Source organism: Megalopta genalis, chromosome 1, assembly GCF_051020955.1.
Source record: "Megalopta genalis isolate 19385.01 chromosome 1, iyMegGena1_principal, whole genome shotgun sequence".
Lineage (NCBI taxonomy): Eukaryota > Metazoa > Arthropoda > Insecta > Hymenoptera > Halictidae > Megalopta > Megalopta genalis.
The window spans coordinates 24,542,908-24,570,324 of NC_135013.1; the positions used below are offsets into that span (position 1 = coordinate 24,542,908).

Below are 27,417 nucleotides of genomic sequence, written 5' to 3' on the forward strand. Positions count from 1 at the left end.
CCGACGTTGTTAATTATTGGTTGTATAAAAGTCGCAGGTACTTTGTAAATTTGTAAAATTTTATTATGGATATATCAGTTCATATGATATATAAGTTCATAAAATACAAATGATATGGAACTCCTGAAAATGAATTTAATATACGTGATAATCCATACTAAGACGCAGAGTCATACAGTCTACCTCGTCAATTTTTAAGGTATTTGTTTTAATGTTGATATCTTCCTCAATTTGAATTTGCGTCTTCAGTAGATAGCGAAGTGACGCTTGAGCCTGAAATATTTCATTATAAATTATTATCTGCCGTGATTTAAGAGAAGGCGCGCATTATTGTTTTCCCGCGCAGTGAAAAGCGTAACCGTTTTCCTTTTCGCGGGAAATTTGAAAAGTATCTTATTAAGCTAACCTCGAACATAGTTGCTTGTAATTTCGATACGACTTCACGTAGCTCGTAGACTTCTTTGACAAGCTGAGTTTCCACCAAATCTCGTGTAAGTTCTAGTCCCGGCCGTTGACATCGATTCCCCAATCTCGTATGCGCTAGAGCTAAATAGCATTCTTTTTCCGCTATTGACTTCTCAATTCGCGTGATGTTCTGCGTCATTTCGTTTGCTTGCCTCATTATCTACATATATGTATATACAAACAAGAAGGATTTGGTCACATTATAATATAATATACATAATTATATAATATAATAATATAATATTATAATATATAATATAATATAATATAATATTATAATATATAATATAATATAATATTATATAATATAATACATAATACATACATTATAATATAACGCAACTCAAAAGAACCCACCTCGGCGTGCTGTAATTCTAATTTCGTTTTTGCTTCTTTCGTTTCATCGATCCGCCGTTTGAAGGCATTATCGGTTGCCTCCTTCTGCTGATTCAAGTCGTAGACCGCCTGTTTTATTATCGTGTCAATGTAGCAACGCATCGGTCTGGCGCTATTTACTTCCTTCGAAGCGTTAACAATGTTCGCATTTGTTTGCATCTCCCACTCGTTCAATTCGATCGTCCTTCAACATTCAAACGACAATTGAGAAATTTCGATCATAATGACGAAGACACGAAGTCGAAAAGAAAAAAATTCATACGATGGGTCAAGCCGCGAAGTACCATGATAAATGCTCAAATTCAAGCTAGTCTCTTTAAGGGTCAGGTTATGTTTATCAACACGCAGATTGTTGTCTTTAGCCTCAAGATCGTGGTCCATATAGTAAAGGGTCGCTTTGAGTCGGCGTATCTGCTCTTGGGTTTGTTCCAGTGTTCGTACCAGAAGATTTTCGACTCCTTTGATAACCTCGCACTCTTTCAATAGCTCTTTCTCGACGTCGTCGTGGACCAAATCGATTCCCAATCTATGCTCTCTGCAATAGAAACTACGGCTTTACAATATCATTCTTTCGAATGAATTTTCTTTATCAAAATGTATTCTACCTAAACATGAGACATTTCTCACAAATAACGAGAGCATTCCTCCTCACGGAAGAGAGTGCGTTCATGATGCGTTCTTTGTAAATCGATAGGGCATCAGTCTCGAGAAGAACGTCTTTCCTTATATGCAGGAGTTCCTTTTTGCGAAACTCAATATCTTCGAGTTTCTCCTTCAGTCTGTGATCGGTCTCATCTTTATTGCTTTTTACTTTTTCTGCACCTACTTCGCAGACGCGTTGTGACTCGGTCAAAAGCCGATCGGCTAATTCCTGTTGAGCTTCGGAACATCGGTATCTATTCGATTCACGATAAACAATATAATGTTTATAGTATATTATGGTTTTTATAGAAATACAGATTACCGACAGAATTATAATTTGTAATGGCGAATTAAAACTGTGTCAGAACATACAATGTGTTTCACAACAACTAGTTTCTAATTTCTTTTTAAAAATACTGTACAAACCTAAATCGATTGTTAAGGTGCCATTCATCTAAAGTGAACTTCAAGGGCGGCGGAGGTATTATAGCATATTCACGACTGTTTATCATTCTAATCTTCTGTCCTTTTCAATTTATACAACATCGAATCCTTGACTGCCTGGGGGTAGTCAGCGGTGTTTCAAACTACTGGATTTGAAGGTTTGATCTATATGTAGAAATGATTTGGGCGGAGGGTTGTTTCTATGGTAACGTTAATTTATTAATTCTAAGGGTTTAGTATTTCAATACAGATGACGCCACTGTGTTAGACCCATAAAATCTCCAAATAGCGCCACTGGACGTAATGGCAAAACACTGAAGCTATTAGACGAAATTACCGACAGTCGATTTCGGCTAACAGTTCGAGCATTTTGCCACTACGGTCAATGGCGCTAATTTGAAGTAGATATAAATGGCGCGATTTTCAAAACTGTAAGATTTATGCGTTATTTAATTTGGAAATATTCCAATAATTAATATAAATAAATGGGAGCCGATAGCTTAACAAAATTAAGTGAACATCATATTTTCATGGATTTATGTAGTAAACGTGGGGAATAATTTTTGAATTGAAACATTGTAAGATAATTTTTGATATTCGTCTTTATTACAGGATTATGATTTCCTTCAACTATATTTTGTTACATTTTCTTTTGTCGTGCCATATAAACATGAAATAATAATATATTACAATTTCTCAATTTGTACACTGTAACATATCGAATATTACTAAGGAACAATACAAATTTATTCATTTAAGAACTAATTTTCAGCGAGTAAAGAGAAAATTAAAACAAGTCTCAAAAATTCATAAAAATTCGCATGATTAAATGTCCATAAATTGCATAGTTTAATTGTTTTATACAATATGTTGCGTTTCTTTTTTTCTCTCTGACTTCAACACGTACTAAGCATAGATCAAAAACGAATCCGAATTGTTCTGCTTTCAGAGTTTGTTTACAAACGATATAATATAATGCAGTAAAAAACTAATAAAAAGTTGACTAATGAAAATTGACTGATAACTAATAAAAAATTAAATAACCTAAATTTTCTGTCACCTGGCTATATAATTAGTAAAATAAATTCACATCAACAACAAAATGTAATTAAGATGAAACTTATAAAGTTAATGCTCAGAATTATTTTTGATATTATAGTTGAATTATGTAAATATATGTTACATAATAAGAGTTAATTATTTTTAGTAGCTGATTTATTGAGCATTAATAGTTCGTTTTCATAAGATAAATTTTTATATTATATATCCCATATATACAAAATTTGCTGGAACTTATAGATTACACAATGACCATAAGTGGAATGTTTTTAAATTATGTTTAGACTGTATGTAATCAGATATAACGTAGTTCGAATAAATTTCAGCTAATAATTATAAATATAATATATATATACGTAATGGTTACAGTTCTTTGCTAGTAAAGTTGCTTTTATCTTTGGCAATGGATAGTGCAACTTTTTTCCAGGTAACTGTATACAATTTTATATAAGGCTATGAAAAAAATCTGGTCGAGACAAAAATACATGTAGTTGTATAACTACATGTATAGTAAATACATGTAGTTATACAAAATTATGTAGTAAATATTACAAAGTGTAAACCAAAATGATTAAATACCTCTGTGAATTTTTTTCAGATGAGTGATATGAGTAAATAGAAATAATTGTTAATAAATATTAGTATTGTTAATATTAATAATAATATTAATATTATTAATAATAATATTAAGTATTATTAATAATATTAATATTAATATTAATATTGTTAATAAATATTATTAGTGCCTCGACACCATTAAGTAGTACTACCTCACGAGGTACACAAGGAACTACAATAGCTTTATTATCTGCCATCATTAAATGCTAAGAATCACAATTTCATACACCTATATAAAATTATTTTTGTCTAATACCGCAGTAGTAACGATGTATTAAAAATTGAATTCCATAGCAAAACAATTACATGTAAACATTTCATACGAGTGTCTTTGCACTAAAATTGTAGATTCGAATGTGACATATGCAAGACATGCAATGAGGAATAATTACAAGTATGGTAACATTTGTTAATTAACTCGTTTGCAATGCACGAATTGCGTTTCAGTAACAAGGACTGCGAGGCTCGGTCGCGTATCCGCGGATACAAACGGGTTAATTAATTAATAATAGGTATGGTAAATAAAAAAGATAAAATTATAAATAATTATGCTTAAATTATTTTTTGATCGTTTTAAATCGACATCATATCAATGTTACATACAGTGTGACTTACCTAAATATCTCCTTCAATTCTAACAATGTAAGAAGTTAAAAATTAATTTTTAAACGAAAGCTTAACGAAACCGGATAGTTTCTATTATTATTTATGAAGTATCAATGTACATTTCGATATACATTTAGTAATACTGCGGACAATGTCATCTGTCAATTAAATTATTTTAAATAAAGGAGATATTTGGGTGGACCACAACAAATGATAGTTCAAACCATCATCAAAATAATAGACTTATTTACAATATTATTCAAATAAAGAAATGTCTGCAGACGTATCAAGAAAATGAAGCCAACAGCATTCTTGTATAGCATTTGGGGTAATTTCAGATTCGACGATTAATTCCATGTGTAACAGTAAACAGACGACAGTATAACGACGACAATATATTCGCCTATGCTCGATTAACAGCCCTCCAATGAAAGTCTTTGATTTATATTCTCGACCCTCACCTTCATTTCCCTGAGAATGTCTTCAGCGAGGTTGTCCACGCAGGTGTACCTTACTTTAAACAAATTAAATACATCTACGAGGAATTCAACAACCTGATCCCTGAAATAGTGGCAAGTGGAACGTAGACTGCCTTCCGGACCCAAGAAGCCCCAGACAAGCACCGGGGTGATTTGTTCAGATATGGAATAAAAGTGTGCCAAGAATCCTTTATCATACTTCAACATTTGCCTTTTGCCGACAAGAACCGACCAAACGGCTGTCCCGATAGCCTAAAACAATCAGAGCAGAAACGAAAATAAACACCAATGACAAAGAACTCGTGAGAATTGGACTGCGGATTTTCACGCAACATGAAAATTGTATCCATCATTTGTAAGAAACAGAAGTCACAGAAAAATTTCGTTCCTTTTTCCTATGGAAGGGCCTTCCTAATTTCAGCAACTTCGTAACAAAAAAATGCGAACCCGGTCAGTTTGACCGACCTGATAGATTCAGTGTTAACACTTCCACGACCGCGCTAGGAAGCTCAACAATTTTCATAAAATTAAAATATTTCATTCGATGAAACAAAAATTATGAAGCAAATTTATATGGCATCGATTGCTTCTTCAGCATTCGTGCCTCTTGCAAATCTTAATAAAATTAAGCAATCGTTTGTAATTTTTCATTAATCATCCATTCGGTCGTCAACCGACTGAATTTGAAACAGGGAGATCTCCCCGTTCGGTTGGCTAAGTGTTAATAAGACAACTGTAATCCATCGACACTCTTAAATGCTTTTAATCTTTTTACAGGTTTCAACCGCGTCTGGTTATTATTTTGGTCACAAAAGCATCAAATCCGCAGTCTAGCGATAGTAACCCGGACAAAGGTCCAGCGACAGTAACTTGGAAAAACGTTTAGCTCCGAGTGTACTCACAGTTTCACGGAAACTGGCGGATATCCATCTGTTCTGTAAAATAGCTTTGATCGATGATGGCGGTTTCTCGACTTCTTCGAACGCGTCCAGGAGGATAAAGTCAATAAGAATGTCGTAGAAGTTCATGCACTTCACGCCCCTCCCCGCCAGCTCCTCCTCCATGATACTGTGGTTGGTTGGCTCTTGCAAGAAGTCCATCATCCGTTCGTAATGCACCAAGTAATCCTTCGGATCCTGGCGCCGGGAATGAAGTTGTTAAAATTCCGACCGTCGCTCGTGTAATGCTTGTCTATATACGGATAGGTGTAATAGATTATATATGTTGTGTATACCCTGTCTGCATACATGATCAAATCACTAATCACTTGTCGGCCGATATCGGCGATCCACACCGTCGCGGTCGGTATAGTGAACAATTTCGTGTATGCTTGCCGCAAGCAGTGCACTTTCGCTAAATACTCAACGTCCGAGCCGCATTTCACCAATTCCGAGTGCAGCCGCCTGCGAGAAACAAAACCAATGATCGCGCGTAGTCCGCTAATGAAAAATTAATTCAAAAACGTTTCTCTCTCTTTTTCTCACCTGCACTGAATTGTTTTGTCTTCGTGATGCCTCAGCGCGGTGTGGTAGAGCTTCTGTTTCTCGATGTGCGGGAAGAACTCGGAGAACTCCTCGAATTCCCGCAAGTCTGCCACCTTGTACGGTTCATGGAAGATAGAAGAAGGGTAGATTTTTCAATGCGACAGAATGGAGAATCGAAGCGAGAGTTTATTATTGCGATCGTGTTTCTAACTTACACCGTCCCGGGCGGATTCGAACGACTCCGGCGAAGACGCGGCATCCGCTTTATCTTTCCCGGATATCCGGCTGCCGATGTGAGACGGTTTGCGGCTGTCCAGGCTCTCCTCGCTGTCGTTGCGGAACAAGACCGACTGCTGTGGACCGATTTTTAAACCAATTAATGTCGGCCGACCGGCTTTATTACAGCGAGGATCGCGAGAAACGAGAAGAAAATCGTTAATGTTCTCGAACCTGTTCACTTTCATGCGAGTTTTAATGAGAAGAAGTGTATTTCTGTTTTCAATTCCTTAACAGTCACGTCTGGCCATGTCACAGGTACGGTAAACTAACAAAGAATAGTTTTAAAGCGTACACATTTTATTAGATAAGAAAATCTGTTTTATTGACAGATATTAAAACACAAATTGATTATTTCGTTAACAGACTTTAATTTGGTATAATAAATATAAGTAGATAAGGTGGAAAATTGTAAAGACAGAAGTATAATTTTGTATAATAAATATAAATAGATAAGATGGAAAATTGTAAAGACAGAAGTATAATTTTGTATAATAAATATAAGTAGATAAGCTGGAAAATTGTAAAGACAGAAGTCAGACGCGAAAAGGTGCGCTTCTTTCATTTGACTTCTGTTTGCTAAAATTGTCTGTTGAAATTTTAGCCTCGAACAAAAATTAATCTATAGTTTACTTAGTACTAAGATACTAAGATATCGGTTTACATTTTCGCCGGTTCCGTCAGCGGGCAACGACGGTGATGTAAACTGTATATAATAGATACCGCGATACATCATCACCGGTACCATTAGATACACATCGTGCCCTGACTGTTTGGGGATCCCAGCGTCACGTATACAATGTGAAACGCGACAAATAAACGTCTCTGATTGGTGGATAAGATGAACCCAAAAAGGGTATAAAAGAAGCGTTTTTTCTTACCGGACTCTCGGTAGAGTTTGGTCGCTCGATCGTTTTCGCCCATATACCTTCTCTCAATAAAGGAATAAAATAAAGTCTTTTTAAGAAAAGAATTAGAATCATATTCATTTTCATTCCATAATCCCAACATTGTCCAATAGATTTGTTATTTCTTATAAAGATCATAACAAATCTATTGGACAATTGTAGAAAACCGAAGTCAAATGAAAGAAGCGTACTTTTTCGCGTCTGACTTCTGTCTTTACAATTTTCCATCTTATCTACATCTATATTTATTATACAAAATTAAAGCCTGTTAACTAAATAATCACGGCACTACGGACGGCATTGTTCGAATCTAAGCGCACGAACGCACGAACGCTAATCAACGCCATGCAGATGGAAGATTCTTGTTACCTAGAAACTGCTGTTTTATATCCCTTCGAACGCGGAAAATTCATAAATTCCGCAACCTTTGAGAATTCACTTCGTCATTATACATATTTATTCCATACGGATGAAATAGAGAAATACTTAAAATGATCTTTATAAGAAATTTGAAGTATTTCTCTATTTTTCATCCGTATGCAATAAATACGTATAATGACGAAGTGGATTCTCAAAGGTTGCGGAATTTATGAATTTTCCGCGTTCGAAGGGATAAAACAGCAGTTTCTAGATAACAGGAATCTTCCATCTGCATGGCGTTGATTAGCGTTCGTGCGTTCGTGCGCTTAGATTCAAACAATGCCGTCCGTAGTGCCGTGAACTTCCTATGCGGCGAGTCCTCCTTGCGTCAGGTCAAGTGACTCATTCGGCTAATTGCGCCGGTCAGTGATCATTTAAATTGGATTAATTCCCGTATTCTTTTCAGTCTTGCAGTGGAAAATGTAATTGATGAGTGCAGCAGAACGGAATGGCAGTGAACGCGCGACGGCAGGGTTCGCAACAAGGAAAAGGAAAAACAATGGCGTGGCGAGGAGATCGGAATGTAATTCGGTTCGCTTGAATCGAGACCGAAACCGTTAACGATCAACCTACTTTCCACGTGTCTATCTCGAAATCGTCGTTGATAGCGAACTCTCTTCGGCGAGGGGGAAAAAAAAGGGGAAAATAGGAAAGATTGCGTGAACGGAGAGAAAAAGGAAACGGTCCGGGGCTATATAATAATTCTGCTCGTAACGGAGATTCGCTTCGGTAGACGAAAACAGGAACGAAACGAACGGACAGGTAAAACCCGCGCCTACCTGGTCGATAAAGAGCAGTTCCGCCTGGGTCTGGATTTGATAACCCATGTCAAGGAGCTCCTGGACATCGTGCGTGAACGCCGCGTCCGCCTTCGATGGTAATGCGAGCGTGTCATTGCTGAGCGAAGAGCTGAACGCCGTCAGGGCATCCTCCCAGCAGTAGAGTGCTTTTTCCAGCGCCTCCAGGCCTACGGTCGTTAAACGGTAACATCGTTTTACATTTGTCAATTCTCATTTCTATCTGGACGGGTGGGCACGCGCGGCCGCGCTATCGCAAACAATGAATCCGAACTCGCTTAATTCGTTCTCGGAAACGCTTTCGGCCCGGCCAACTCAGGAAACAGCCGTCGTCCCAGTGACTGCCCATCGAACAGAAGCTCACGGGGTCTCCTTAGCCCTCTCGGACTGCGTTCGTCGCGGGTCGTTTTGACCCAGGCTGTTCGACGCTAAACCTACCCTGCTGATCAAAATCAGCCGTCTCGCATTGCTTCGGTTAACATTGTTTCGATCATAAAGACACCTCTACAGAAAATAATTGAACGAATATCTTCAATGAAAAGTCTATATAAAATAGGTTGTGTTATTCTTATGCAGGATATTCCAAAATTATGTTACTTTTGATAAACTAGAGATTCCTGAGATCATTCGAAGCAACTTTCACCTTTACAAAAATTTTCTCCGAGGCATCGTTGACGAGTTATTAACGAAAAACACTGACCAATGAGAGGCGAGCTCGGCTGGCGCGAAGCGGCCGAGCCAACGAGCCGACGAAGTCCGGTTCCGCTCATTGGCTCGGCCGCCGCGCGCCAACCGAGCTCGTTTCTCATTGGTCAATGTTTTTCGTTGATAACTCGCATACAAGGCCGCGGATTGCATTTGCGCAAAGGAAAAAGTTACTTCAAATGACCTCAGGAATCCCCACATTTCCCGGAAGTTTCATAATTTTGAGACACCCTGTACAGAGCGACACACTGATAATGGCCGTAAACATCGACAATGCGAGCTTGTGGAAATTGTCCGTCGTCAGGGGTTGCCATCGATGTTGCCAGCTCTGTTATATGAGCCGTTTATTTTGGAAGTGGCATAAGTCACTTTGTTTTTAAGTCGATAATATCGACTTAAATATATTCTATTTAAGGGTTTGCGTTTCAACACGTTTAAAAATATGGATGCTAACTTTCGAGAAGATTTACTTGTATTTGTTATCTCAGGATACTGATATTTCTCTCAGTATAAATAATTCCGTATAAACATTAAAAAATCACCACTTTTCGTTACGGTTAAAGTGACTTATGCCACTTTCAAAATAAACGGCTCATATGTCGGGAGAAGATAATCGAACACAGTTTTATCTGGAGTACCCAGACGACTTAGTATGGCACAAGCAGTTATCCTTTTAGGCTCAACGAACATGTATAATATGCAGAATTTATGAGTTCTAATTAGACTGCAGATTTTATGCATTTGTAACAAAAGTGAGTATCTGGAGTGGCAAACAGTTGAAAGATTACAAACATTTAATAATGTAGATACGTTGCTTTCGTCCTACTAAAATTATTAAGAAAAGGAATGCAATTTTTGAGTTGCCCCTATTTTTCCGCAACAGGTACAGACAATTTTTATTTCGCATAAAGATCCGCAGTCTAGTTCTAATTAACACGTTCCGTGCCGAGCTGTTTTTATTCGATTTGATATTTTGACTAAAACTTGGTATATTATATATTAATTAATATATATAATTATATATTATGGTATATTATATATTATGGTATATTATATATAATTAATATATATAATTATATATTATGGTACATTATATATTAATTAACATATATAATTATACATTATGGTATATTATATATTAATTATGTTATATACACAGTAATTATTAATTACTGTGTATATAACAATGCAACGAACTTATTATGACCCATTCTTGTGATGGAAATCAATTATTCGGTCCTAAATTTGTTACGAACTATTTTCCTAGCGCATTCGATAAACGCGTAAGCATGTACACGTGGCACGGAACGCGTTAACTCGTGTTACGCAATCACACATTTTCCTGGTTACGATCAATTATACCAATTCTTTAAATATATTGTATAATTCCGCGAGGAATAACATGTAAGTGGCTAGCAAAGGGATGCCGATAATGTGGCCAGATAAAAGAGTAAAGATACCGGCAGGCTATTAAAGCAAGGTACAGGAAATCGATTAAGTGCACAAGTGTTTAGTTTATGTCCAATCGTGGCACCTTTCACAAAAAGTCACCGAAACGTTCAGCGCGATGCTCTAATTTTCCAAAACGCATGTTTCCCGAGACGATAACAGCTGTCCAACATATCTCTACGATTCCAGAGTTGCAGATGGACAGGTATTACGATCACGAGCGAATCACGGGCCTCTCCGGACTCCACGAGAAATAGGGTATAATGATTCGCGGAGGGTCTCGAAAATTGCGGGGCGTGTTCTCGAGTTCGTAAACGCATAAACACGCTCGCGTGCCGGTAATTTCGTGCAGCCGAACTTGTTCCGGCGCGGTTAAGGATCGCGATTGATCCTCGTAACCGTGTTGCACGCGTTTCGTGCGCCGGCGACGGGCCGGTTAATATTTTCAGCAGGACAGGGGTTAAATCGATCATGGATCCGAGGTTAGATCGATACGTGATATTTCATTAAGGTGCCACGAAACGGATCCGTTACGGTTCCATTACGACGAAGTAAAAAGCGAAGCGCACGCGGCTCGACCGAAGGATAAAACCGCCGCGCTCTCGAAGGAATTATCCGATTAGCTCTCGAGCACTGCGCAGTTAAGATTTCAAGCGTCGCCTCCTTCAAGCGCCGCGAACACGGTTTTCTCAGTTTACCGCCTTCGTCAACAGAGAGTATCTATGTTCTCAATCTCGTGCGCGTACACAGATCCACCGTGTTTCTATTTCATCTTTATTGCGTCCCGTCCATTTTCTTACGGCTTATCGTCATCGATCACCAGACGCTGTTACATCAACGATTAGGGCGCAACGAATAACGATACGCGTTATCGTGCACGAACCGAGATATTTCTCGCACCGCTCCATACATCATTATCAGCCCGATGCGATGACCGAGTACGTTCAATTCCGTTGTGTATCGGCGCCTGTAAGTTACAGCGGCTCGGGAAAGAACACCTTTCAGCATCTACATGACCTTTTCAAAATTGGACCGAACGTATGTTCTGAGAAATTTGAAATTATTTGGTCCACTTTTAGGAAAGTCATTTTAAAAATGTTAGACAATTTTACAAAAATTGCAATTGGTTGGGGCGGTTTATATACAGGGAGTCCCAAAAATGTCTCGTAATCCGGAAATGGAGTGTTCCTCGGGTCATTTGAAGCAACTTTTTCCTTTACAAAAATTTTCTCCGAGGCACCGTTAACGAGTTATTAACGAAAAACAGTGACCAATAAGAATCGAGCACGGTTGACACAAGGTGGCCCAGCCCACCAGCGCACGAAGTAGTTGGCTCGGCCGTCTCGCGCCAGCTGATCTCCGCTCTCATTGGTCACTGTTTTTCGTTAATAACTCGTAGACAAAGCCGCGGATTGCATTTTCGCTAAGGAAAAAGTTACTTCAAATGACCTCGGGAACCTCCCATTTTCGGATTGCGAGACATTTTTGAGGCACTCGTGCCAATTGCAACCAGTTGAGCCATAACGAAAATTTAGAAAATGAGATTGGTCTAGTAAGCTGGCCAGTGTAACATCGCAAAAAAATTCAAGCTATTTCCGATTTAGAAGGTGTTGCTTAAAAGGTAAACTGTTATGCGAATCACCGTGATTCATACAACTGAGTAAATATATTAGCTCGATCCTGTAGCGCGTAATGAAACAACATTAGCATTCACTTTGAGAAGGTGAGTACTCGACTTTGTCACTATTGCTTCAACATGTTTTCGATCCTCGATGTACCTCGCTGCAACTATGATTTTACTGCGTACCCGACAAGGTAGAAGCAGTTTTGCCGCGATGCTTTCACTTCCAGTCGAATTTAGTCTCCGCTGGTTTTTGTTTACTCGGAAGATGAGTGCCGCCATCGAGATTTCCATGGGATAACTGTTTCTCGTAACTGGTTTTTTTTCCCCATGGACGATTTCTATTTCCGTCGGTGCAAGAACGATTTCAACGTTTCCCATAGTTTTTCGATGACGGTGTATAAAATCGCTTTCATGACATGCTCGTGATCTTTTTATCCGCAGCAACAACTTTGTCATGGCTTGCATAAACGTCCTTCGATATTATTGCGTTCGCGGGTCTTTTTGTTTGGCTCTCGCTATCCGGTAAACGACCTGAAATCATGTTTTACTGCGACGTCTTCTTGCGTTATTCAGAGGTAGGAGGAGTAGGCTCTGTTCGAACAGTTTCTTTTAAACGGGGTCATTTTTCCACAAAATAGACTTTTAATATTGAAATTGAAATGAATTTTAAAAAAAATGTTAGACCCACTAATTTACTAGGCAAGGAGCAAATTTTACAAAAATTGCAATTGACTGGAACGGCCTATACATATGCACCAATTGCGATTGGTTGTGCCTATAAAATGAAAACAAAAATGGAATTTTTCTAGTAAACTAGTTAGTGTAACGTCTCAGAAAGATCGAAGCTGTTCGGTTCAATTTTTAAAAAGTTATCCCGTTTGTGAACGTATCAACATCATCATCTAACCGCCTGAGAAAAATAATGATTCAAAAGATTCTTGAAGCATTCGTAGCTAACCAGTATTAACTAGTGATCTCTGTCTCACGTGTATCTCACTTTCACGTGTACACGTGTAATTAATATTCACGTGTTTTGATCCGCGTCAATTTTAACACACGTGCGGAATACACGTGTATCGAAATCCGTGTATCTCAATGAATAATTAAGCATGTATATGCTACTATTATTATTATTTTATTATTTTATTATTTTCCCTAACTATTTTATGTAGGATAAAGTTTCAAAATTTTCAAGTATAATCGAAAGACGAATATACAGATTGAAACACGCGGATTTTGATACACGTATACATAAAATACACGTTCAAAACCGTGATCTCATTAACCGTTCGGTCTCCGGTATGCTGTCCGCAGTTTTCTAGGGTGGAAAAATCGGGGGTTCGTCGAAACAATAATTCGGAAGGCTTGGAACGTTCGGATAGACGCCCCGGCTGAGTTTTCCGACGACTCTAGCCCAGACGGGAAGAGGAAGCAACGTCGCGACTCGGTACTTGGCACTCGGACAAGTGGCAAAGGTAAGTTCAACGACTGATTTTGCAACGGCAGAAGATTTACAAATGAGAGACCCTGTTGGCTGGCGTGTCGGCCAGTCAGCGGAGTGTAAGGGGTTGAGAGCACCTACTTAACGTTGTCACTGTCGCAGGATTTAAATTCCGAGTCGGTGACGACATTCGCCGTATTCTACGTTTCGTCACTCTCGTTGGCCCACGCAGATGAAACCGCCAGGACGGAAATCAACCGGGCCACCGTCAATTACACCAAGGATATCGTCCGAAAGGTGTGCCCATTATTTTCAATCTCCGACCGGAATTAACGTCGTACCTTGGCCTTTGTCTGTGGCTCGCGGTGCACCAACTCTCATTGCAAAAGAAAAGGAAATAAAAATAAAAGTTGGTCTTCCCTGGCCCTTATTTCACAATGTTATTGCGCATTTTTCCCGTAAATGTGGTCTACCGGTTTGTAATCTTATATTCATTATTTATAAGTAGACTGTGCATTTTATGCGTTTATAATAAACAATGAATAGGTATTTATGATAAAAATGAATTTGAGGATATCGTTGTATCGCTTTCAACTTATTGCAACGATCCAAGAATGAAAGACATTTTCGCGCAACTTACGTTTCTTAGCAATTCATTCAGACAATGTTTATTTTGCAGAATGATCGACAGTTCATTTACAAAAACCATGGAGTGTCGTTAGTCTTTGTACGCGCTATTAATAGCTTCACTATCATACGGTAAATTTATCGCACTTATTAAAAGGTGTAATTAATTGAGCATAATCTTCAACGAACAGGATCTCAAAAACATTGTGTCTGATGAACTTTTTGCAGAATCTTGTACGGCTGTTAATTACAACGAATTATCGAGCATCGGACTGCGTAGAAAATAAGAGATTCGCACGAGTGAGCTAAAGCGCATAGTAGTAGTCATTATCGATACGCGCCTAGTTCCCTCGAAAGATGCGACGGGACGAGTGCATACAGGTACGGACAATGTAGGGTATAGGAAGGGTGAGGGGTTGAATGGACCCGTTCCTCTTCGATCGGAATTTTGATTTTGATTTAAGGGTGTCTTAACTGCCGCTGCGCCTGGAGTAGGGGGTCGCCAGGGGAGGAAGAAAAATATGCGCAACAGAGGGGGCAAAGTTGGGGTGTTTCCCAGTGACGTACCTATTCGACCCCGAATCGAACTATCCCGGCTGAATCGGGAAAAGCATCTCGACTTTCTGGAATTCCGCGAACGGAAGTCCGAATCCGGAATATTCGTGTTGAACGATATTTATTGGCCACCCGGTAATCTACACTTTCATACTCGCAATCGATAAAACTACACTCCGACGGGCAACTTGAATGACAAGTAATGCAAAAACGCGAGATTATACGGCGACAACAAATATAATTCATTTAAGCATCAAAAGGAACCGGTTTGGTCTTTTATCTCCTGCTGGCCGACGCCGATACTCATTATTCTTTCCATAATGATCGGCGGTGGCCCGGGGGAGTAGTCGTGTTTCCGTATGAAAGCCGCGTTTCATTTGTATATTCAGCAGACGACGTTTCGAGAATGCGAAGAAAAACAACGTCTACGAACGTCAGTCGTCGCACAGAATCCGCGCCCCGCCCGTCTGCGCTGCAACCGGTGCATCGGAGTGTTCGATACAAATTAGAATCCCGGTCGTAGAACGTAAAAGGTGGCACAAGCCGGCCGCGCTCGCAGCTGGCAAAGTGTCCTTTATTTAACGAAGAGACACCGAGATCTCAGAAAGTAAGTGCTTTCTCGGCGAACCAACCCTCGTGAATTCGCTTGCGTCCCCCGTTAAAGCAGCGAAAGACACCCGAAAGAGTCCAGCACTGAGATGCTGCCGAGCACCGATGGCCAGTGCCGGCTGAAAGAATATTTCAAATACCGAACAGCAAAGGAATTCATCTCGACCACGGACAAAACGAGATTTTATTAATACGATTGCCCTTTGCGTTATAACGACGACATATTACACGTCCAACATAGAAACATCCAAACCTAAATATATCTTAACCCAAATAAGCTAAATGCACCTCTCTCTCGGGTTGCAACGCTACAGGAAATACTCTGTGCGCAACGGACGCGCACATACTGCAACGGAATATCTTTCCGGCAAGATGAATGAGTTAGTGGGTGACGAAATTATTCGAGGAAACTGTAAACCATCGACTGAAACAATTTTTAAACTAACCCGTAATCTATGTATTCTGTCGGAAGCTTTAATGGCACGAAATAATGAAATAAGTGAACGGATACGGGAAACATATGGATCCGTTCAACATTTGTTGCGCACAGAGTGCATGTATGTGCTTGTTTCTCGCGCTACGAAAATTCCCGGCATATCGATTAACCGCCGCATCGAATCGCGCGTTGCTGCCCTAAAGTATCGATATCATGAAATTTCAAACAGTCGTTCAGCTTTAAAACTGCAGTCGCGCATCGTCTCCTCTCGACTCCCAAAACTTGCAATTCCTTCCGACAACCGTGCAAGTAGAGAAGACAATTGAATATCGTTGAACACAGGGCCGTGCGATACGAAGGGCGCACGTCCGCCTAGGCGCCCGTTTAAATCGCCAAGGCGTTCTGATTTCGCGACCCGCTCTCGAGGTCCGACACGCGCTGCGTTATTTTCCGTGCGCGCATCTCGGAATCGAGATATATTTTTCTCGAAATTTTCGCCAGCTCTGCGGATGGCTGGCGTCAATAATACCGAAGTGACGTAATCCTTTCCGAGGTTCGTTATTGGAGGATGTGTCATCCAATAGGGAGGGGTCGATACGGCAGCTGGGAGGCGCGCGCGGTCTCAAAGTGTGCTACAGGCACGCGTTGCGGCATCGCGCGGTTCGTCGTCGCCGCTAGTGCACCGCTGGAGCCCCGACTAGCCAGGTCTCGAGACAGGAACCTAAAGCCAGCGACAAAACGAAAGCAAGAGAGAGAGAGAGAGAGAGAGAGATCGAGAGGGGGAAAGAAAGAGAGGAGACACGGCGGAAAAGCCAGCGCTAGAAAGAGAGGAGACTGTACCGCGGCCCTTGGGCGAGGGACGAGGACCAACCAACGGAGCCTAAGAGTGCGTCGAGGAGGGAAGGGGTGGGACACGCACCGAGTCCTCGCGCTGCCGTCAGTTACTCGGCTCGCCGCTAGCTGGCCAGGTGTAGTGTGCGTTCGCTCCTGAGGAACACGGGCCGTTGACACGCGGATTTTACTAACGAGCTGACCGACTACTGCTACCTCGGTTCCGTTCACAGAATAAAAGACAGGACACCTAGTGCCACGTATACCCTACCCCTAGGCGCCAGTATTCGGACATTAGTTGGATTAAGATAATGCAATAGTAAGTACGACTGTTTCCTACTCTATGGTTTGGTATTGAGCGTGTCGGGACACGCGATGCCGCACGGTTTTCTCCAAGTGCACAGGGTTGGTTTGCCGGACGGGGTGGGATTCTGCGAGTAGAAATTCGACGAGAGTGCCGCGCGATTACTGCGTAACCGTTTACGATTTGTGGCGCGGAGAGACAGTGACGTGTTCGCGGGAGGGTTAACGAACGAAACAACGAGTTTACGCGACGGTTCAACGATTTTTGTCTGATTTTTACTCGTGGAATTTTACTCGATTCGCCCTGTGGCATGCTCTGTCCTTGATAACCGAGTCTGTTAATGATTTTGGTACTCGTTGTAGAATATGACCACAGCTGATTCGGATTCCAGGTACGTTCGTAACGGGGACGAAAGTCGTGGTTTTTCATGGGAGAAGGTGTCGGGGATGAAAAATCTTGGCGCTCGCGGTTGGTCAATCGACCGATTCGGACGGTAGTGGGGGGGCACCGTGATAGATTCCAAAATATTGCGTAATTCGTTCGGATACGACGAGGATACGCGGCGTGATTCACCGGGGATCCTTTTCGAAAGGATTTCCTGGTCCGCCATTCGAGATACGGATACCGCTGCTTCCGTATAGGTCAAGTTCAGGGGTCAATAGCTCGGCACCCGTTGAATCTCGAATAAAAGTGAATGCCGTAAATGTAGCAATAGCACCGCACACCGGCAGATCGATGGAGGTGCCTGGTGCGCTGGTGAACTTGGAAATTTCCCTAGCACACGCGCACTTCCTGCAACCGTGATATTTGCGTATTTGCCATACGATGCCCTAAACAGATGCTTCCATCGAACCCTAAACTTTCGGGAGCGTGACAATGTTTTCTTTTTATGTGCGCCGGGAGAACGCGTCCGTGACGGGCATAATCAAATGGTGGAGAATACTGGGATTCTACACGAAAAGAAAACGGTCTGGTTCTTCTTCGTGATTGAAACGAAAAAAGTAGGCAACGTTATTTCGCCAATCCTCGGACGTTCTTCACGGATTTGCATAGATTTTCTGGTTTCTAATTAACATCGCGTTTCGAACGTTTAGTAATTTGCAATCGTGTGGCACTTTGCAATAATTATTGGGAGATCACTCCTAGAATTACACATTTTCACGAGAATTTAACAGAATTGATACGATCGTTTAATGTTACGGGTTTCGCGGGTGTATATATTAATTTAAATTATTGCAACGTACGCGAAAGCTTCACCGGTTAAAAATAGATGATAATCGACCTCGTGAACAGGGGCGGCGACGCTCATAATTGAACAGTACTCACGTTCGATTAAGTTAATGAAGATGCACAGGCATCGAGCGAGAACGAAAGATAATTGTGCCCGTGTGTGGCACACCTATCGAATAATATTCTAATTAACAGGATTGCGACCTGTTCTCGTTTTCATAACAAATCGACCTACCGCGTTATGTACACTCGACGCTCATTTGTCGGTTTAATTACACGCGATGGTTTAAAAAGGAAATTGAGCCTACCAAGCGTGATAAGACGCCTATCGTTACTATTCGATACAAGCGTATTAACACTTTAGCTTCCGGAAGCCTGTCGATTCAATTCTCGATGATTCTGTTGCATGAAAAAGGGGATCGCCAATCTTTTGCAATTTAATCAGTTGCTTTATAATCTAGGCTTGTACTGCTATTCAAATGTTTACCAAGACAGCTGTAACTGTAAATGGTAGATTTTTCTTTAAATTACCCGTTTGATTAAAAGAAATTGCCGTGTCGCTTTTAACTGGTATAATAATTTTCAGAAAATATTACCGGTCACCGTGATCGTAATAAAGCCCGAGTAAAAATTACAACAGGATGTGTTAATTATAGACGAACGCGCCATTGACATTTTGTTCCCGGCTGGTGGATAAGATAACGAAGACATGGAAAATGCAACTTTGTCACCAAAGTGATATTGTAATACGATGTTGGAGTCGCCCCTGACCTCGGTAAAACAATTTAAACAGAGTTCAATTGAAATGCTGACTAGATCGTTCCACGAATATTCGGCGAGATCAAAGCGTAAGATCAGATAACATTCCATAAAGGAATATGTTTTGCAGACTGGGAAACTCGTTAATTCTTGCAATTCGCGGCGCTGTTTTTGCGCGTACTATGAGATCAACAAATGTTTTCATCTCCCTGTTACGTACGATTGTTTGCAAACAGCGAAACGTTTGTTTTCGAATTCCAGTTAAACCTGGACTGTTTCTCAAAACGAACCTTTCCAATCTGTTACTGTTGTAAATCGCAACTTCCAGAACACAGTTTCCTCTAAATTGCTCTAGACACTGCCATTGTTCAGGGACAGGAAAAAAGTGTTTACACGCCCGGTAATGGGTGTCTCCAATTCGCAGCAGCGGCACGACAGTAGTCACGAGTTATTTCAGTCAGACTATGCGTTAATTGGTGGCCAAATTATTTTGCCGCGTCTCCAGCTGACGATCTCGCGCCGAAATATGTATCGTGCTGCCAATTAAAAACACGTTCTAGATGGAAAAATATCGTACATCGTTTTGGACTATTTATAATTTACTGAATTATTATTTTAGACCTCGAAGCGAAATTTTTGCAAAGATAGTACCGTTCGATAAAATTGTATACATTTAACTATATACATATGAAAATGTTATTTGTATATGCATATAAATCAAAAAATTATAAATAATATGAATACAATATAAAATCGATTCACATTACGGTAGCGTTAAATACGGTTCGCGAAATTCCAAGAAAAATTCGGGTCACTCCGGATTAATTTTAGAATACGTTCCCGCGGGAATTTTTCACTTTCCGAGGGGTCAAATTAAAGCTGAAAGATCGCACTTTAAGACGGATTAGCTGAATTTCGCAGAAAATTTGAAACCGATTACGGAATAAACGATTGTTTCCGGTGCACTCGATTTTGTCCACGTTTTCAATTATCCGGTGGACAAATCGTGACAGATCGTGTTAACGATCCGCGACTGATTCGGCGAATTATTAATCTCGGGAAAGTGCGACGTCGCAGGAATTTATTAATAAATTGGCAGTGCGAGGGGGGGGCTCGAAGGGGGAGACCTTTCGAACCGATCACGCGAACCGTGGCGCAGCTAGCGCGCAGATGACCTGTCGATGGATGCAAATGTCCCCGGCTAACTGGATACACGGCATGATCGTGTCGGTTATTAGGTAATAGTGGATCCCCTGTCGAGGATGCTTCGACCCTGATGAGGCTAATAAAAGTGACATCATTATCGCTCGCCGCAACGAGCTTTTAACCTACGTGGCTCGCTCTGATTTTCATAATCTGGTTCACATCGTCGTCCGCCTCTCTCCCCTATTAATTTCTTTCTCTCTCTCTCTCACTCTCACTCTCTCCTATCATCTCTCCCTCGAAGGACGAGGCGATGCTTTCACCTCCTTTCTTTTCCGGTGTGTTATCACTGTTCACAAAGTTTTTGGCGTCGGCGTCCGTGTTCTATCTTTGCCATGGGATTGTTGGCTGGCAGGCTGACATCCATTAAAATTCCGCGAAGTTAGGACAATATTAGCTAACACCAGCTCCGATGCTCCTCGCCCCTTGCCCTGCGATTTCTTTCGCAGCTGCAGTCATTAAGATTGCGGATCTTCAGAATCACAGTGTCCAGATTCAATCGCCGGAAGCACGGAAATTATTACTAGACTGCGGATCTTCATGGAAAATAAAAGTTGTTGTACAGACGCCGGGTAAGATTGGACCGTCTCCGTTAACACTTTGACAAATTTGGAAATTAATTTTTTACGACAATCTGTTACATTTTTCTAACTTTATCAGGATCCGTGAAAGATACGGTTGTTGAAAAATTAACCGATGTCGCACGATCTTCAATTTTCAATTTTAATCCGATTAGATAAGTTTTTCTTTAATTATACGAATACTCTAATTTTAGGAAATTGTTGAGGCTTGCGTGGCAAACTGAAAGAGTCAGCGAATTTCGTACATTCGGAACAGAATAACAGTATTTTTTAATACTTCGGTTGTTTTAATTGCTCCGTATTTTACCGACTCGTTATGCTCATAAATGCGTAGAATCCGCGGTTTACACGTTAATAAATTTAACAATTGAAAATACTAGAACAGCGTTCTTAAATTCTTCAGCGGTTTCCATTGTTCTGTAATTTATTTAAATGTCGTTCACGATTTCCCAGAGCAAGAAACTTTGCATCTGCGCTTTCTCTAATGCTCGAACACCGGGGAAAGGAAACCGAGGATTTAACGGCCGCGAGATTTTTACGAGTCCGACTCGGTGCCCGAAAAGATGAATTATCGCGGGCTTCGAATTGGTCAATTAGCGGTACGGAGAAATTTAATTTTCCGTATCTCCCATTAGCGTGAAACTGTTGTGCCCGCGGGGAATGGGACCGGACACGAAGAGCCATCCGGACTATTTTTAATTACGCTTGCCGTGCTATGACACTATTTCGCTTTCTTGCGAGCAGCCTTGGGGGCCGCGCGACGAGCAAAAGCCAGGAGATTGTCATTCCGCGCATTGTTACGGGTTCTTATCGAGACCCCCGGTTAATTGGTTAAAGTGTATCCTCCTCGAGTTTCGGTTCGATATCCGCGCCGGCCGGGGATTTCAATTGTCGCAGAATTGCTCGGTGCATTAACGACCACGTCAAAATCGAATGCCCTACGAAGACGTTCGAAAGGCTGCCATAATTTCGGAGTTTTAGGTGAATGTACTTCGGTGAACTTTGAACCATTGGAACTCTTGGAACACGAACAAGAAACGCTTTTACCGTGTGGGCATATTCAATGAGTCATATTGTTGGTGGTTTCTAGGAAGACCTTGATCTATCGTGATCTGTATACGATTCATAATATAATTCATGGCTGGCTCTGCTGAGACTAATAATATTGTAATTCAATGTACTATTGTATGATAATCAAATATTGAAGTATATTATATTATTATGATATAATTCAACGGGGTTGACTAATCAGATAAAGTCGAAGATTTCATTGTAGACAAGATTTTACACATTGTAGACAATTATAATTTGTCCAACAAGTGGGTCAACGTTCGAGAAACGGTTATGACGGCATTATGATAATAAACAGCATTATGAGAGTCTTAAATGTAGCACAGTGGAACTTGTGATTCGAATTCATTAATATCAGAACAGAGAAATAGTTCAACCAACGCAGTCGAATTATTACAAACTATTAGGAAAATTATCGAGGATGAAGAACTATAAAACGGAACTTTAAAATAAATCGTAGCGCAAGGGGTTAACGCGCGCATCGACTGTCAAGACCATTTTGAAGAGATCTGTTCTGGACACCAATATTTCATTCTTTTCAAGTAAATAAATAATAATAAGTAAAAAAATAATAGACAAATAATTTTGTTGTTAGTCTCATAGTTGGCAGTGAATGGGTCGAATTCTGCAGGATGATTGCTAGACTTTATCGTAATTTCTCGCAGATCTTCATCGATTGCAGCCACCGACAATTGCCCCTTTCTTCAGAAATTTGAACAATCTCTTCACATCTTCATCCACTCGTTTCGATCATAAACGCGTAAAATCCATAGTCCGTTGATCAGGCGTGAGCAGTTCATTGTGCGCTAGCGTGACTCTCTTGATCCGGCGATTAAGTCCTAAGAAGCGCGCTCCGTTGCGCCTTTTCGCGCGCAAAAGGACAGAGTCTCGAGAGGCGTATTAATATTCCCACTATCCTTGGATGAGGTAAGCATTTAGAGAGCATATACCGTGGCGCACGGCTAGAGGGTAAAAGGTGTAGGTACCCCCCACCCGGCATAGCAGAACTCGCCTTCGCAAAAGTAGACCGACGGAGGTCACACTACAACGGCCACGAGCCACGTCAGCTGGAAAGATCCTCTGCATCTCGATAAAGCCGAGACCCGACGCCTTAGACATTGCTCTTCTTCCTGCTGGATCCACGAGCGTGTCCGCCAAGCTCGAGGGTATCCCGAGACGATGATCGCTCGGTCCCGAACAATCGAGGCATTCAGAACTCTTCTCGTCTCGGACGTCTCTCAAAATGTCCTGTTGATCTCTTGACCCTCGCAGGATCCTAAGCATCTTCTTTCCGATCTTGTAGAGATCGCGGAGCTTGCGACTTTCGTCTACCGGAATCGTGAGACCGACGACTAATTGTTCCGGTTTGCGAGTTCGGCTAACGAGGATGCTATTAGTAGAGATGGGAACAAGTGTGCTGCAAGTATTAGTTACGGATCCAGTTGGATAGTTTTTAATATTTCATGAGTAAAAAGAAAAAAGATATTTTAAAACGGCATAAGTTTTTTATTATTATTATTATTTATATTATACCGGTAATTTGCCCATTAGTGATTATTACTGGAGTGTAGATTTTTTATAGACTTATGACAGAAAGGAGTAGACGAAATACGAAGCAACAAAGACATTATAATGCAAGAATAATTAGAAGAACAGAAAATTTCTAAATATTTTATTAAATAGGAGAATGTATAAATATTTTACTGAATAGAAGGATTTATGAATATTTTACTGAATAGAAGAATTTATGAATATTTTACTGAATAGAAGAATTTATGAATATTTTACTGAATAGAAGAATATATAAATATTTTATTGAATAGAAGAATTTACAAATATTTTTTACTGGATCGAAGAATTTAGAAACATTCTACCGACTCTATTGGAATGATCGAAGGTATAAATACATTTCTATTCCGTTCCGTGCAATTAATTCGGAAGATTTTTATTTTGCGTAATGGTTGTAGCAGATCGTCTAAAGTGAGTGGAAATCGTCTGCCCGCGATGATAAATGCTTCAGGCTAGAACCGCGATTGAGTCGTCCATCCTCCTTTATATTTTCACTGGAACTAACAGCAGTTTCCTAGCAATGTTCTCCCCTAATGCTTCCAAAGTCGCCTCTGCTTCCTAGACGACTTTCGAATCCCTCTGTAATATTCCAGCGGCGGAGATAATGAGGAAGCTATTAGGCTCCCAGATGATCTTACTTCAGCCTTGCTGTCCTGCAGACAGCCGATCTTTTCTCTTCGGAACGGTTCCATCCGAGCAAATTTATTGTTCCGCTGTCCTGAATACTGTGGAACCTATCCGAACTAGTCAGAAGGACCCCGGTGTTCGGATGATGGAATCCAACGTACGGAACTCTCTCCCAATAGTTCGCATCTTAATTTGGCGGGAAGTGCACCCAATGTTGTATTCTCGCTATCGAGCCAAAAATAACCGTATTCGAAATTTATGAACACTATAGCTTTATATCATTTTTTTTTGTTAACTGTATTATTTTTGTATTAAGGTCGACTGTTTTCAAACGCAAACAGAATTTAAAATACATCCTAAAATCTTGATAAAATCTCTTTTGAAAATTATAGCAGAAACTCGAGCAATCTCCCCAATTTTAATTGGTCTTAATTAATAAAGTTTACCCAGCAGCGCCTTCCGCCGAGTTAATAGATCGCTTCAAATAGTCCGCGTTCGTATTTACCACAATAACGATTCCCCTGATCACCGTCGACTCCCCTAAAAAAATGATGAACACGTTCCATCGTAGAGAGAAGTTGCGCGTAGGAAGACAACTTGTGCATTGTTCGTTTGTTTCGCCATCCACGTGTCGAGAGGAATTGGCAAGGCACTTGCTAGAAAGTACTGTAATCTCCTGCATAATAAAGAACGTCGAATCCTCGGATAGATCTAGCCTCTGTCAGACCGCAAATAAAATTGCTCCCTAGATCACTGGCACAAACGATCCATTATGGGATCGCCTGTGGTCTCCCGTTTCGTCTCGAATCGGGCTACAACCCCGGAGATCCGTCAGCAGTCATTCGGCAATGCTCTCGCCATCTTCTTCCGTAATACTCGGAAAGTGTTCCGAAGTCCTCGGAGAGGCTTTGGAGGTCTCGATGTCGGATTGAATCGAGCCGGCCACGCAGAGATCAGTGACACGAGAGCGATCCTCTCCTTCGGCCGCTGCGCCAGCGGCGCAGCACATTTGAATTCATTGAACGTCATCAAGGTATTAGAACTATTCGTAGGCGTCTAGCTCTCTCGGGAGAGTAGCTTTCGCAACTCGAGGCAATCCCGAGCACACAGGGCCCATTCGGCACGGAGTATACTCGGTGGGCCCGCAAGCAGGCTGATGTTTCAGCATCGGTCAAGGCTGAGCCACGATCATGCCGGTTGCCGATCCCCACCCACAGCCGGTCCACGGGTCCTTCGGAAACAATGTCCTCACTTTTTAAGGCGACGAGACGCGTTGGGCTGTTTGCCATCTCTCCAACTTTCACTGGCCTCCGGTCGCGCGAGCATCTCTGCGACGACGACCTGGTCTCGCCGACCATCGATGATGACGGGTTTTGTTTAGTCTCGTTCAGGCTCGCACGCAGCCCCGCGACACCACAGCCTCTCCCCAAGTGTTACGCCGACTTTTTAACGAGCCTCCGACAGATTATAGTCCTCGTTACGCGCGTGTCCCCCTTCTGCAATACCAATCCGGCTGTTTCCTTCGGTGACTTCGAATCGAAACGGTACCGTGCCGCGGTTGCATTCTCGAATAATTGATATAATAGCATGGATTTCACCGGTCATGCGAACATAATTTAGATAATTGCTAGCCATGCTGGGCTAGAGCTTGTCTCCTTAGCGCCGAGGAAAAGACTCATTTGTCAGGGGTCTGTGTTAGCCGAGTGCAGTTTTCCCATCTGTACGAAGATTGAGACGCTTGTTCGAACGAAAACGGAACAGAAATGTCATTGCCGCTTGTCCAGGCGAGCCTGATTAATCCATAGATGCATGAATACCCGCGGTCCTCTAACGATCCATGAATTATTAATAGCCTGCGGATTTCATGCTTTTCCAGACTACGCGGACTCGTAAAGCCTAATGAAGAGTAATCAGTTTAATAGGAGATAATGAAGTCTTTATGCTTAGATTGAGTCGTAATAGACATTTCTCGACGCCGCCGATCTGTCGGAATTAATTCGCGAAGATCAGCGAAATCGAGACCTCGTTAAAAAAAAAGATTACAAAGATGTGTTCATTCGTCGTGGACGTTTCGCGCGTCCGATGAAATAAATAAATTTCTATTTACAGTCAATGAACAGTGATTACTTGGCGTGTAATAAATTAAACCGCGGATTTTATGCATTTACGTGAAATAGAGATCTATGAAGACATCAGAAGACTTTAAGGATTTAATCTTGTTACATCGTTTTTAATTTATTGATACTACCAAATGAAGAAGCATGCACATCTTTGTTCAACCCTTGTTCCGTACAACTGATGCATGCAATTTTTATTTTGCATAAAAATCCATCCAGCAATAACGATCGCGGTATACCTCGACTGCTCTAAATTGTTACAAATGGGAACATGATTGAATCATATAGGCGTTACAGCGGATTCATACGATAACAACTTGCGCTACGATTTTTCTCACAACTGCGTTGATTAGCATTTTTTCTCGACGTATCTTCGAAGTCGCTAATTTCATTGTTAGCCACAACACGGCACAAAAGTAGTTCGTTCCCTTATTTTTCTTACACAACCAGAGAAATTACACATCCTGAAACTACAGCTCGTAATTCACGCATCCAGGTAACCTCGAACGATTGACATTTGCTGGCTTTATTTCTACAAATTCTCGCGTGCCCGTATAAAAATTCGGACACCAAAGCGTTAATGATAATAATAATTTCTCTGAAAGAATGAGACAATTTTTGTTTCTCCCATGCCTCCATTTATTCCTAGATCTTGATAACGAGAGAATCAAATTGTTCACAACATTGATAGATCATGCTGAAAGTCTTCTGACTCACGGTCACAGTGCAAAAGGTTAACAATCGCGTCACACAATGTGATTTAAAAAAAAATTAAATTATTTAAAAAAGTATTAATATCTTTTCCCCGCGCACAGTGTGTTTCAACGAAGTCGAAAATCTTTCTCGATCGGGGTATTGTTCCGCGCAGAATCGGCTTCGTGTTGCACCGCGATTCCCTGGACACCCGGTAGACAATGGAGGGAGGCACATATGCACAGTACCTGGAAACGATTCGCCGGAAAGTGGCGTAAGGTCGCGGCGGTGTAAGTGCCCTCCGCGACGCAGTAATTATTCATCCGGGTGGCTCTGGTTCATTCTCGGGAATCCTAGATCCGAGGACTCGATCGCGGCGTCGATTAGGATCG

At 41.1% G+C, this 27,417-nt stretch overlaps 3 protein-coding genes and 1 long non-coding RNA gene across 5 annotated transcripts in view; 2 read left to right on the plus strand and 2 right to left on the minus strand.

Moving 5' to 3' along the window:
• Positions 1-38: 38 nt before the first annotated feature.
• Tektin-C (Tektin C) lies at positions 39-2,227 on the minus strand. Its single transcript, XM_033482376.2, has 6 exons — positions 1,930-2,227; positions 1,467-1,757; positions 1,124-1,396; positions 823-1,045; positions 407-625; positions 39-273 (listed from the first exon to the last, which is right to left on the minus strand). Exons 1-6 carry the CDS (start codon positions 2,013-2,015, stop codon positions 136-138), a joined length of 1,230 nt encoding a protein of 409 aa, XP_033338267.2. The 5' UTR covers positions 2,016-2,227; the 3' UTR covers positions 39-135.
• Positions 2,228-2,531: 304 nt separating this feature from the next.
• Miga (mitoguardin) overlaps positions 2,532-27,417 on the minus strand; it is a 50,259-nt gene continuing 25,373 nt past the window's right edge. The window contains exons 4-9 of the mRNA XM_033483460.2: positions 8,577-8,764; positions 6,409-6,546; positions 6,194-6,306; positions 5,944-6,112; positions 5,612-5,845; positions 2,532-4,961 (exon numbers count right to left, since the gene is read on the minus strand). Of these exons, the coding sequence (XP_033339351.2) occupies positions 4,644-4,961; positions 5,612-5,845; positions 5,944-6,112; positions 6,194-6,306; positions 6,409-6,546; positions 8,577-8,764 (1,160 nt within the window). The 3' untranslated portion in view covers positions 2,532-4,643. The remainder of the gene's footprint in view (positions 4,962-5,611; positions 5,846-5,943; positions 6,113-6,193; positions 6,307-6,408; positions 6,547-8,576; positions 8,765-27,417) is intronic.
• LOC117228472 (uncharacterized) lies at positions 11,430-15,258 on the plus strand. 2 transcript variants are annotated; one of them, XR_013033915.1, is made up of 6 exons: positions 11,430-11,686; positions 13,687-13,847; positions 13,976-14,110; positions 14,493-14,572; positions 14,669-14,821; positions 14,905-15,258. It is a non-coding gene; the product is annotated as an uncharacterized LOC117228472 (long non-coding RNA). The 2 variants fall into 2 exon arrangements; XR_004492319.2 differs by lacking the exons at positions 14,493-14,572; positions 14,669-14,821; positions 14,905-15,258 and having other exon boundaries at positions 13,976-14,379.
• uzip (beta-pore-forming protein unzipped) overlaps positions 16,685-27,417 on the plus strand; it is a 34,964-nt gene continuing 24,231 nt past the window's right edge. The window contains exon 1 of the mRNA XM_033483776.2: positions 16,685-17,190. The gene's annotated coding sequence lies outside the window, so the exon portion shown is untranslated. The remainder of the gene's footprint in view (positions 17,191-27,417) is intronic.

Excerpts from the sequence above, each read along its gene's own strand:
- Tektin-C (XM_033482376.2), bottom strand. The coding sequence starts at position 2,015 with ATGATAAACAGTCGTGAATATGCTATAATACCTCCGCCGCCCTTGAAG. Across the intron at positions 626-822 it reads TAGAATTACAGCACGCCGAG|ATAATGAGGCAAGCAAACGA; the intron begins GTGGGTTCTTTT and ends ACATATATGTAG. Across the intron at positions 274-406 it reads TACAAGCAACTATGTTCGAG|GCTCAAGCGTCACTTCGCTA; the intron begins GTTAGCTTAATA and ends GAAATATTTCAG.